At 40.1% G+C, this 12,306-nt stretch overlaps 1 protein-coding gene across 1 annotated transcript; it reads left to right on the top strand.

Annotated features, from left to right (window-relative positions):
* The first annotated feature begins 398 nt into the window (after window positions 1-398).
* SH2D1B (SH2 domain containing 1B) lies at window positions 399-10,995 on the top strand. The gene is made up of 4 exons (XM_032765248.2): window positions 399-663; window positions 3,458-3,521; window positions 6,419-6,590; window positions 10,195-10,995. Exons 1-4 carry the CDS (start codon window positions 530-532, stop codon window positions 10,230-10,232), a joined length of 408 nt encoding a protein of 135 aa, XP_032621139.1. The 5' UTR covers window positions 399-529; the 3' UTR covers window positions 10,233-10,995.
* Window positions 10,996-12,306: the final 1,311 nt, after the last annotated feature.

The raw sequence follows: 12,306 nt of genomic DNA, 5'->3' as shown, positions 1-12,306 counted from the left end.
ATCACTCAGCCAAATTTCACATTTCATGTTCTAAATCTTGGCTGCACTACAGCTGCTCCACAAAATGGTTGTGTACAATTTTTAACATGGGTAAGACACGTTTTTCTCTAATTTTGTTCTCAAATAGTTGAGCAACGTTTGCGGATACTCCTCCCACACCTGAGGTGCACACCTGACAGGGAAAATATCAGCCCAATAGATTAAACTTTGCCAAAGCTATGAGCATTGGAAAACAGGGTCTTATAATGAAACATTGGAGGATGGAGCCTATTTCAGTTACACTATTGGCCATTTCGCATTTCCTGTGTTGATCATATTCATTTGATCTCTGTCTGCTAGAAGAGCTTTCCAGACGGTCAGTAACAACCACAAAGAAGAACCCACTGACACACGCAGTGCTTCAAGAAAAACTTCTCCTAGCACACGGTTTCAGTTTCAACCTCCTGTAGCCCAACTTCATTTTCATGCCAGACTGCTGAATTCACCTGGAATCAGTTATAAAGGCAAGGGGTCTGGTTGCTGTTCTTCCATGGAGTTCCCATTTTATCACGGAAACATAACGAGAAAAACCTGTGAAGAATTACTAAGCAAGAAAGGCAAGGATGGCAGCTTTTTATTACGAGAGAGCGAGAGCGTGGCAGGAGCCTTGTGTCTTTGTGTTTTGTAAGTACTGTACTTATACTTAAAAACTGTATTAATTTTAAGACAATCACAAGTGAAAGTTATTACGTCCTTAAAGGTGAATAAGTAGCAAATGTGAAAGTGATCTCACAGGCCAGAAATTTAAATAAGTTGCATATCCCTAGTTAGTGTACAAAATACTTCTGCAGAGGTAAGAGGCACACATTGCCTCTGGCATAGGAGGGAGTGAAGACTTTGGGCATGGCGGGGCAGGGCCGACGAGAGGGAGGGGAAGCCGGTACAAATTACTGGGGCCCGGCAGTCCAAAAAGGACCTGGGGACCATCTTCGTTGGCCCTATTTAGCATATCCGCTCTTGCTGGGAGGCCTGAAAAAAAATTTTCACCAGGGCCCAAACGCATTCTCGGCAGCCCTGGGGCAGGGGAGGCAGTAAACACCTCTGGCATGAGGGAGGTGCCAATAGTTAGAAGGCCCTGAAATTGAAAAGGTTGGAAGGCTGGTACACAAGATCCTTTGTATACTGCTGGCATGGTAGTATGTTAAAGATCAAGTCCCATATATATCTCTAGCTGCAGTCCAGCCCAATCCGATATACTCCAGGTTAAAGTGACCTGGCTCATTATCACACCCGGAATCCCCATGGGCAGGCCAAGCTTTAGGGTTCTGGGTAGCCCATGTTAAAGCTTGTGCTGCCACAGCTTCTTTGTTCTGGGACCTGAGCTAGCTAAATTAAAGTTAGCTTCGGTATGTCTGCTCCATCTGGAGTCACACCTATATTTATTTAAATATTTTTGGATGTTTTCTACATTTTCAAATATGCTTATTTCAATTATAACACAGAATACAAAGTGTACAGTTCTCATTTTATATTATCATTTTTATTACAAATATTTGCACTGTAAAAAGATAAATAAAAGAAATAGTATTTTTCAATTCACCTCATGCAATTACTGTAGTGCAAACTCTTTATCGTGGAAGTGCAACTTACAAATGTAGAATTTTTTTTTTACATAACTGCACTCAATAAAATAATGTAAAACTTTATAGCCTACAAGTCCACTCAGTCCTACTCCTTATTCAGCCAATCGCTAAGACAAACAAGTTTGTGTGCATTTACAGGAGATAAATGCTGTGTCCGCTTCTTATTTACAGTGTCACCTGAAAATCAGGACAGATGTTCACACGACACTTTTGTAGCCAGCATTGCAAGGTATTTATGTGCAAGATATGCTAAATATTTGTGTGCTTCTTCATGCTTCCATGCTGATGATGCTCATTTTAAAAAAGTGTTAATTAAATTTGTGACGGAACCCCTGGGGAGGAGACTTATATGTCTTCTGCTCTGTGGTTTTACCCACATTATGCCATATATTTCATGCTATACCAGTCTCAGATGATGGCCCAGCATATGTTGTTCATTTTAAGACACTTTCATTGCAGATTTGACAAAACACAAAGAAGGTATCAGTGTGAGATTTCTAAAGATAGCTACGGCACTCGACTCAAGGTTTAAGAATCTGAAGTGCCTTCCAAAATCTGAGAGGGACGAGGTGTGGAGTATGCTTTCAGAAGTCTTAAAAGAGCAACACTCTGATGGGGAAACTACAGAACCCAAACCACCAAAAAAAGAAAATCAACCTTCTGTTGGTGGCATCTGACTCCAGTGGGGGGGATGGGGAAGTGCATCAGTCCACACTGCTTTGGATCATTATTGAGCAGAACCCGTCATCAGCATGGATGCATGTCCTCTGGAATGGGGGTTGAAGCATGAAGGGGCATATGAATGTTCAGAATATCTGGCATGTAAATATTCTGCAATGCCAGCTACAAAAGTACCATGTGGGTAGCATTATATCCTGTAAACAAACTTGTTTGTCTTAGAGATTGGTTGAACAAGATTTAGGACTCGGTAGACTTGTAGGCTCTAAAGTTTTACATTGTTTTATTTTTGAGTGCAGTTATGTACATAAATAAAAAAAATCTACATTTGTAAATTGCACTGTCGTGATAAAGAGATTTCACTACAGTACTTGCATGAGGTGAATAGAAAAATACTGTTTTTTATTTATCTTTTTACAGCGCAAATATTTGTAATCAGAAATAATATAAAGTGAGCATTGTATACTTCGTATTCTGTGTTGTAACTGATATAAGCATATTTGAAAATGTAGAAAATATTTAAAAAATCTTAAATTTAAATCGGTATTCTATTATTTAACAGTGCAATTATAATTGTGTTTAATCGCTATTAATTTTTTAATCGAGTTAATTTGTTTTGATTTAATTGCTTGAGTTAACTGTGATTAATTGACAGCCCTAATATAAATCTAATGTGAAAATGAATGTGTGCCCAAAACTCTCCAGTATCCTTCTTTCATGGTAGTGCTTGAAGGAAAGTGTTTTAAAAATGCACACAATACACTTCAGGTGCCCTTTTTGAAAAGGTAAATGGACACTATCTCTGTTTTAAGGAACTCCTGCTTTTTTCTTTTCATCAGATTTAGGCTGCAGAGTTAGCTTTGGACTTTCTACCTTCACTAATTAAATGGCTAACCATTTTCTAAAATAGCTGTTTGTACAAGTGACTTTGTACTTTAGAAGAGATTGAAATGGTACGTAATTGTTAGCAAAAAATGTAATGACAGAAATTTCCTGAGATTAAAACCCCAGGGAGCCAGTCATTTATTGTTTTAGCTTGGTTTACATTTAAAAACAAAAAATACTTCCACCAAAAGGTTTAGATGTAATGGTGTCTAGCCATTGGTCTTCCTTGAATGTTTATAAAACGCAACTTATGAAAGGGTATCTTTTCACAGCTTTGAACAGCTCATCTACACTTATCGAATCTTCAGGGAAAGTGAAGGTTACCTTAGGATTCAGGTAAAAAATGTCATTTCATCTGCAAGAAAAATATTGTTTAATGTCAATTTCTGATTAAAAAATCATATCCCTAAAATCTCACCTTCACAAGGTATTTTCATACCTGCATTCTACCCCACACAACCCTTAATACTTTCTGTCATTACCCACTAGCTTGGAAGTAACACACTACTGCTATCTCCACAGTAATCTCTTTGTATCCATCATTTATTGTGTGGCTTGCCCATAGCTACTGATTTGACCATGTCTTTTTGACAGCATAAAATCTATCTCTTGAGTATCTACTCACATTTTTTCTTCCTTTTTCTGATGGAATGCGGTTCCATTTCACCAAAGATATTGCTGGGTCCTGTGTACAAACACCTTGTGCTTCTGAATGTTAAGGGACTTTGAGTTTTGGAATTAGTCCTTTCCTTTTAAAAAGATCTATATGTAATATTTTTGTGTGACTGTAATGTTCCGAGAGGTGCTTTTGAGCATTACTGATTTGAGCTGGTTTCTAAGCAAGGGCATTCTGCTTTATTTTATTTTATTTTGTTGCCTTCTGTGTCTATACACAGAGTATAGATGGCTTGCTAGGATCATCTGGGGATATCGCTCCTGGACTGCCAGTGAATTAGTTTGGTGAATCAGGTATTGGTGGTGGGTATTTGAGTGGAATTTGATGGCCTGTGTTTATTCATTTAGAAAAAGTTTCTATCCTTTATGGTTGCAGAGCAAAACTTGCAGACAAACTGTTCAACCTAAAGACTATGACATCAGAAGACAAAAAGAACTCAAAAGTACTTTTTTAAAAGTATCCCTTTTAAGCCAATCTCCTGATCTTGGAACACTTGGAACTGGCATTATAACATATCCTTTTTATAGGGGCATAGCTTCCAAGCCTTATATTTCCCACCACAGCTCTCAAAAGACTTCTCCCCTTGATCTCAGCAGCCTGGGCCCTCAATCACAGGTATGACCACCTCCTGAGTGTCTCAATGCTGTTTACAATATTGGGCAGAGACGGGGCAGCTCCAGGCACCAGCATGCCAAGCATGTGCCTGGGGCGGCAAGCCATGGGGGGCACTCTGCCGGTCACTGCGAGGGTGGCAGGCAGGTTGCCTTTGGCAGCATGCCTGCGGAGGGTCCGCTGGTCCCGCGGCTTCAGCGGACCTCCCGCAGACTTGCCGCCTAATCCACAGGACCAGGGACCTCCCGCAGGCAAACCACCGAAGGCAGCCTGCCTGCCATGCTTGGGGCAGCAAAATACCTAGAGCCGCCCCTGGGCAGAGAAGACTGCTATACACCCAGTTGAATGTGAAGGATGATGTTTGTAATGTGAACTTTGATTCCCTAAAGCTTTGTCTACACTACCACTTTCATCGGTAAAACTTTTGTCAGTCAGGGATGTGAAAAAAAATACTCCCCTGACCGACTTGAGTTTCACCAGCAAAAGTGCTGGTGTAGACAGCGCTATGTTGACAGAAGAGGCTCTCCTGCCAACATAGTTAACGCCGCTTGTTGCGGGTGGTTTAATGCCAGCCGGAGAGCTGCTGTTCTGGGGAAGCAACAAAAACATTTAGAACAGAGTGGGTCAGATTGGCTATTTGAGAGATTCAGGCAAGGTGTACACTAGAAAGTTTCTCTGGCATAAAAATGTCTGCTAAGAGTGACTTCTTTCTCTCTCTCTCTTTTTTTTTAACAGTATTTCTTGACTGGCACAAGCCTCAGTGTAGATGCAGATATATCAATATATCTTATTTCACTCAGAAAACCAAGTGTAAGCTATAGCAGCAGCACTTTTTGGTTTGTTTTTTAAGACATAAACTGTTTCTACACTAGGAAGATTTGCTGGAACAGCCATCCCGGCAAACCTTTTTTAGTGTATATGAGGCCTACACTGAATTCAGGCTGGGTGCCAAGAGTTCTTTGGCTTCCTAAAAGGGCAGAGCCAAAACACATTCCTTTAACTTAAGAGGAAAGGCTATCTGTTTTTAGCTTGTAGCAAAGCATCAGACTAAATATGCATGTAGGCAGTTTACTCTAAAATTCTTTTTTCTCTAACACTTTTGATCCAACTGGTAAATACAAATACTTTGTTTTAAGGAGGCTTTTGGTCACTATACCACTGGTCACAGATTCCCAAAGGGCAGAAAGGCAGGTCCCTAAAATCCAGTTGGTCTTACAGGGTTGGTATACACAGGGTACAAGCACCAGATCCTAGTCTTAGAGTGGAAGATTTGTGTGATTCCACCTTAAGACAGATAAGGACAAGAGTTGCATCACCAAAGAAGGTGCACTCAGAGAGACTAGAGAGGGGACAGAGGTACAGCTAGCTCTTTAGCTGTGACATGAGCACTTCTCTATATGATAAGATTGGTACTTTTATAAACAACTGAACATTTTATTTTTATTTATTTATCGGTCACCAAATCTGTTCAGCATTCAGTTAAGAATGAACTACTGATCACGCACTTACAGTACTCTGACTGAATAGGGTGACCATACGTCCCGTTTTGGCCGGAGAGTCCCTTTTTTAAGCCTTGTCCTGGCCATCCTGACTTTTTTTGGCAAAAGTAGGCATTTGTCCCATTTGCTCTTGCCAGCTTGATCAGTTGGCAAGAGAAAATGAGACAAATACCCACTTTTGTGAAAAAAATAGGGTGTGGAGGAATGTGCGGGGGTGGTGAGCTGTGAGGCCAGCCCCATCCCAGGGGTAGGCAAGACTCGGACGGGGGGCAGGCAGTGCTTGGGCAAGCAGTGACACCAGCCCTGTGCAGGGGCTGGGGGGAGCTTGGGCAAGTGGCTCAGGCCAGCCCTGCGCCAGGTGGTGGTCTGTTTTCCCTTTGGGAAATAGGGTCACCCTATGGATGAAACACACATACAATGGCAATGCTTTTTTAACTTTCTTTAAGACTTCTGAAGATGTTCCAAAACGGGTCTTTAAAACAATAAAGGACTTAATATACGCATATGAAAAGCCAAATCAAGGACTTGTCGTCAACCTTCGCTACCCAGTAAGGAGACCGAAGCCCCCAAGGAGGAAAATAAGGAAATCCAAGGTAGAGGTGGATGAAGATTATGATGGTAAGAGGTTTATTTCTGTCTTTTTAGCCTAGTGCTGGATTGACTGTTCTGAGAGTGAATCCCTTCTGTTTATCCTCAGTGGACAGAGAGCCCAGACAGCAGTTCTACACATTTCCCACCCAGTCCTTGCCACTGTGTTTCAATAACACTTTGAATCACATTTAAGAGTGAGAAGGGAGCTCTGTCAGCCTTTCTTAGCCTGCCAATAAAGGTGCCATTTAGTAACAATATAATGGCAACTCTTAGAATAGGTGTCCGTGTCACAATGAGCAGGCATGTGAAAATTATTCAGCCTACTGTAGATGGGTAAAACTGAGGCACAGAAAGGTTTTGGAATTCATCTAAACTTTCTTAATATGTCAAGGTGAGAGTCAGGAGTGATACTCAGAATTCTTGCCTCCGATGCACCCTCCAGATGGTCATAATCTTAAGTGCTATCAACACAGGCTGGATCTGAACCCATGAGTTAGAGGCAAAATATTTTGTATCCCTGAATTATTGAGTCCCCCACACTTGATTTTAAAAACTCTTTTTATTTCAAAATGAAAAGCAAAAAATCACATTCTGCCTAAATGATCAAAATCCTACCAGTGACATTAGCAAAATAGCCCCGTAATGAAAATGGGGACAAAGACAAACTTAATGACTTTGATGGAGTTGGAATTTGACCCATAATGTTTTAAGATTTCTGTAAAAATATTGCCAGTATGCATTACTTTAGTATGGTTCTTTGCAATATACTTCCTATAAGGTGCTGAGTCCACTGATTTCAGCGAGAGACCGGGTCCTAAATTACTTTTATACCAAAAATGGCACAAGCTAACTAAATTCTCTTTGAGGGCCTAGGGGAGAAAATATAATCTAACTTCAAACTCATTGTTTTTTTGTTTTTCCTTGTGTTCTAACATCATAAGTAGTCTTAAATCCAAACTGTCCTAAAAATAAAAATTTAGGGAGGAAGTAGGCAGGCGCTGTCCTGCAAGTTGTAAGACCCAAGGTCAATCCTTGCTTTGCCATAGTCATCTTCTGTGAAGCTGGGCAACTCACATTGTTTCCGTCTCAGTTCCCCAATTGTAAAATGTGCCTAATACTTCACGAAGGTGTTTAGGATAAATACATTAAAAATTATGAGGCTCTCAGATACAGTATATTTTGATTGTTGTCGTGAGTCTTTACTGTAACATGTCCTTGGTTTTGTTAGGATGAATTTAGTAAAAGTGGTAATTGTTAACCCGAACAGTGCTGTTGACACAGAGCAAAAGACTTTAAGAACTGCTGAATAATGCTCAATTGCTGAGTTAATCAGGCAATGTGAACTGTCATTAGAAAGGTTTCAGAGTGGTAGCCTGTATCAGCAAAAACAATGAGAAGAACTTGTGGCACCTTAGAGACTAACATTTATTTGGGCATAAGTTTTCGTTGGCTAAAACTAACATTTATTTGGGCATAAACTTGCTTGCTTATGCCCAAATAAATGTTAGTCTCTAAGGTGCCACAAGGACTCCTCATTGTTTTTGTCATTTAAAACCATTTCTCCATTAAAACTGCTTACCCATAAGAGTAAATGCTTATATCAGCAAAAGTGTGGGAATCGTGTATGCATGACACAAGAGTCCTCACTGAGGCACACTGGCTATATGAGTGTAAATTCACAGAGTTTCCAATCCTCTGTGTGAGTTACACCTCTTGTAGGTAACCTGGAGCCCTGAATGGCGATCTTTGAAATAGCTCCTAATTTAAGGTGAACTGACATTTTATGTTTAAATGGCACAGTTTTTTGTAAGCGTCAAAATCATCAGTGGAACACAGAGGTGGGCTTAAAATGACAAGTACATGCTAATAGTTAACTGAAATATATTTTTACTTGAGTCCCTCAGTAAGAGCTAAGCCCTATCCCTGACATCTAAAGTGGTGTAAGGAATACGGCTCTTGCATTGCTTTAGAGCCTTGTCTACATTGGCACATTGCACCTGTTTTTCAGCTATGGTGCAGCTACCCTGGTGCTAACAGTGGTTTAAAATACACCTCTACCCCAATATAAAGGTGTCCTCGGGAGCCAAAATATCTTACCATGTTATAGATGAAATTGGGTTACATCGAACTTGCTTTGATCCGCTGGAGCGCGCAGCCCCCCTCGGAGCGCTGCTTTACCACGTTATATCCGAATTCGTGTTGTATCGGGTCGCGTTATATCGTTGTAGAGGTGTACTTAGATATCTTCAGCACAGCATCAAGAAGACTTGCTCTGGGAATGCCTTGAGCCTTATGCCTACTAATGTTCAACATGTAGATGCACTGGCCATTGCCAACAATAAAGGGTAGTAAAGTTGCAGCCTTGTTTATACTAGCAATTCAGCCTCCCCACAATTGCCCGATAGCTGGTAGCCGTGGTGGGACTACTAGGGTAGATCAGTTGCCACCTAGACCTCCTCTGAGCTGAAGTAAAAGACACTGAGCAGTCTCCTGGCATGGTGGCTACAATGCTGGTCTAAACTAGAGCTCTCATCATTGTTAGCACGAGGGGAGCTCTACTGGCAGGAGAGTAGCCTTTTTCTTAAAATCTCCCACCATTAATCTATAAAACATGCTGTAGTATGATGCTAAAGCTGCCTTGGCTTTTGGAGGAGAAAGACTGAAGCCTGAACTTGGCTTGTGGCCTGGCAAATACTTAATGCTTAGAGTGTAGGCATTTGTCATAACACTTTGGGATTGGAAACATAGTTTGTATTTATTTTTATTCCATTTCTGTTCCTTCCTACATAAAGCTCCACTTTGCAGGAGCCTTGCCTCCTGTGTAACGCTACTGAGTTGCACAGATGAGCTGAGGTTAAAAAATAATGTTTGTCTGCCATTGGATACTGGCAGAGGCCACTGGTGCCTCTTAAAGAAAACCACAATATCCTTTTGATAGCTATCTGTCCAAGATCTACAAGTAGGTGCGCCTCTGCTAAACTTCCTTTCTCTCACAAAATTTGAATACATGAAAGTAATATACGAAATGTTCAGTGCAGATAGCTGCTGGGATGGACATCTAAGCTAATGGAGAGAGAGATGAGGGTCTGAAGAGCTCAACTCTCATCCTTGTCCCCAACTAAATACAGAAGTTAGTTAGCATTACATTTCTTATTGTCGGAGAGAAGGAGTCTTAGTTTAAAATTGCCTTTCTATTTTGAACTATTTGGAACTATTGCACGTAGTGGAAGGATATGTTGCAGCAATGGCAATCAGAGCCACTGACCTGTCTTGTAAACTGTTTCCACTCAGTTGATTGATTCTTGCTATAAGGCATTCCTAACTGTACTTCATGGATATGATAGTTCAAGAACTGAGCTGTCAGGTTCTGGAGAAGAACAATGCAGAGTCTCTGCAGCTTGAGTTTCAGGCACACTCAGATGAGTGGCGGAGGAGTGGGCTTGGGGGGCCAAATCTGCAGGACCCTAGTCCTAACTGGAGTCATATTTAATTGGTGTCCAGAACATTGAATGATTCCATCTCAAAAACCAAAATAAAATGTGTTATTTTAGAACAAGCTCCTCTTTCCTCCTCCTAAAAGATCATTGGAATGCACAAATGATGACGTGCTATTATGCTGCTTTCTTTACAGAAGTTGAAGATAGAGATTATGTTGATGTCTTACCTTAAATCAGCTGGGACCTGTTTTTTTGTCAGAGGCGACCTTTTATCCTGCCCCTCATCTCAGCAGATCAAATGTAAAAAGATTTCTCTCAGAACTTAACTTTGCACGTGCCACATCTGCTGGCTGGACATTCTCATCAGTGGACTTGTGCCTCTGAAATTCACTCTCCTGGGCAGCTCATCAAAGTAACCGACTTGTACTCTTTGGGACACAATACAAGTTATATTTATTTTACTCATTATTAGAATAACTTGTTTTTATTTTTAATTTATTATTTTCCTTTTTGCTAACTGAAGTTCTAGCTGCCCTGGTCTGCAGCATGTTAGAAAATAGTAAGGTAAATGTTAATTGCATATGGGTAGATCAAACGATAATGGCAGAGCTGAAATCTACTATGATACAAACTCTATAGACTCCACAGAATGTTAAAACCATGTTTTGTTGTATTTTCATACTTTGCGCAGGAGACATTTGTTTTGCTTCATTTTCAGCTAACTAGATGGTGTATTCAGCTTCAGAATCTTTAATGTCTTGAATGAATAATATCATCCTGTAGCACTGATACAATCTAAGGCTGCTGACAAAAAAGCATTGACAAGTAATAGCAATTGAAAATAGAGAATATTACTATATAGTGTAAATAAATGGCCTGGACTGTTTTCATATCTATCAATGGTATTGTTGAAGACTTACTTTGGGACTGCACGTTTTACACAGATGCTTTTAGGAACAGTTTAATTTTTCATATTTAATATTTGTTGCATGTATTTGACACAGCAAACAAAAAGCTGTGTGGTGCCTATAGTTCTCTTTTTAAACAAGAGTTGGCTTTCAAGAATTAAATCAGGAATCTTTTATTGTACAGCTTTGTTCTGAAGGTCACTGCTTGGGGAAGTAGTGTGTCTAATGGGTAACTGCCAGAAAGAGAACTCAGGAATATTGACTGGCAGAACTAAGAACTGAAAATGGATTGTTCTGTGACCTCTGGCAAGTCATTTAACCTTCCTGTGTGCATTCCACATCTGTAAAATGAAGATACAGAGACAGGACCAAGATTGTTTCTTTAATGTTTGTAAAGGGCCTTGAGATCGTCAGGTAGCATGCCACAGAATTGTGAAGTATGAGTGTTGGCTTGTTGTAAATTTAAAGTGCTGGTGATTCCACGTGTTGAAATCAGAGGATATTTGAAGTGTTGTGATGCAAACAGGTGTTTAAATTAATCCTTAGAGTTAAGATTAGTGCAGACAGCCAAAACATTGATTTGTCTGAGAAAGTAAGTGGTCGCCCAAGGGGAGAAAAAACTGTTCTGTATTGTAGGGAAAATCTTACTTTAGAGAAATACAGGGATTAATGCTTTTATATTAGTAGAGCTCCAGCACTCCGCTCCACATTCTATCATCAGACTGCTACAGCAACAGGAAGGATTTTCCTATCACTGTAGTTAATCCACATCCAGGAGAATCAGTAGCTTGGTTGGCAGAAGAACTCTCCCATAAACCTAACGCTGTCTATGCCAGGGATTAGGTCATCTTGTAGGCCAAAAGCCTAGTGGGAAGAAATTGTTTCAAGTAAAATTGTACTTTATTTTGCCATATAATTTATTTTTCTAGTGTTAAATTAGTAAAAATAAATAAATAAGCCTCAAATTAAAACCACTAACCCAAATTGTAGCCTTGAATTAGTAAGAAGAAATGGTTCTGAGTTTATTCTTTACTAATTGTGTTTAATTGTTTTTAGAAGGATGGAAATTTTATGGCTGTAATTGCTTTATTTACTGTTCGGTGTGAGTGAAGAATGTATGGTAATTAACTCAGAAAGAACAGCCAGCTAGGTCAGATGGTCAAGAAGGGAGTGGAGGAGTCAAGAGGCACCAACTTTCACCCAGATGGCAAATTAACAACCCTAAAGCAAAGCCATATACCCTAAGAACAAGATAGAGTGAAGCCAGAGGGATGAGATAAGAAACAGCTGCGAATAACTCCCAGTAACAACCCAAATAATGCTAATTAAAGCAACCTTGAACAGCTCCAGTATAACACAGCAAGGTCCAAAACTTGTATGGGAACTTATTACTATAAA

Source organism: Chelonoidis abingdonii, chromosome 1 (assembly GCF_003597395.2).
Source record: "Chelonoidis abingdonii isolate Lonesome George chromosome 1, CheloAbing_2.0, whole genome shotgun sequence".
In the NCBI taxonomy this organism is placed as follows: Eukaryota; Metazoa; Chordata; order Testudines; family Testudinidae; genus Chelonoidis; species Chelonoidis abingdonii.
This window is presented reverse-complemented; position numbering and strand designations above follow the sequence as displayed.

Bases quoted from the DNA above. Each gene is read 5' to 3' on its own strand.
- SH2D1B (XM_032765248.2), top strand. From the start codon at position 530: ATGGAGTTCCCATTTTATCACGGAAACATAACGAGAAAAACCTGTGAA. The intron at 664-3,457 runs GTAAGTACTGTA...ATCTTTTCACAG, and splicing joins GCCTTGTGTCTTTGTGTTTT to CTTTGAACAGCTCATCTACA. The intron at 6,591-10,194 runs GTAAGAGGTTTA...CTTTCTTTACAG, and splicing joins GGTGGATGAAGATTATGATG to AAGTTGAAGATAGAGATTAT.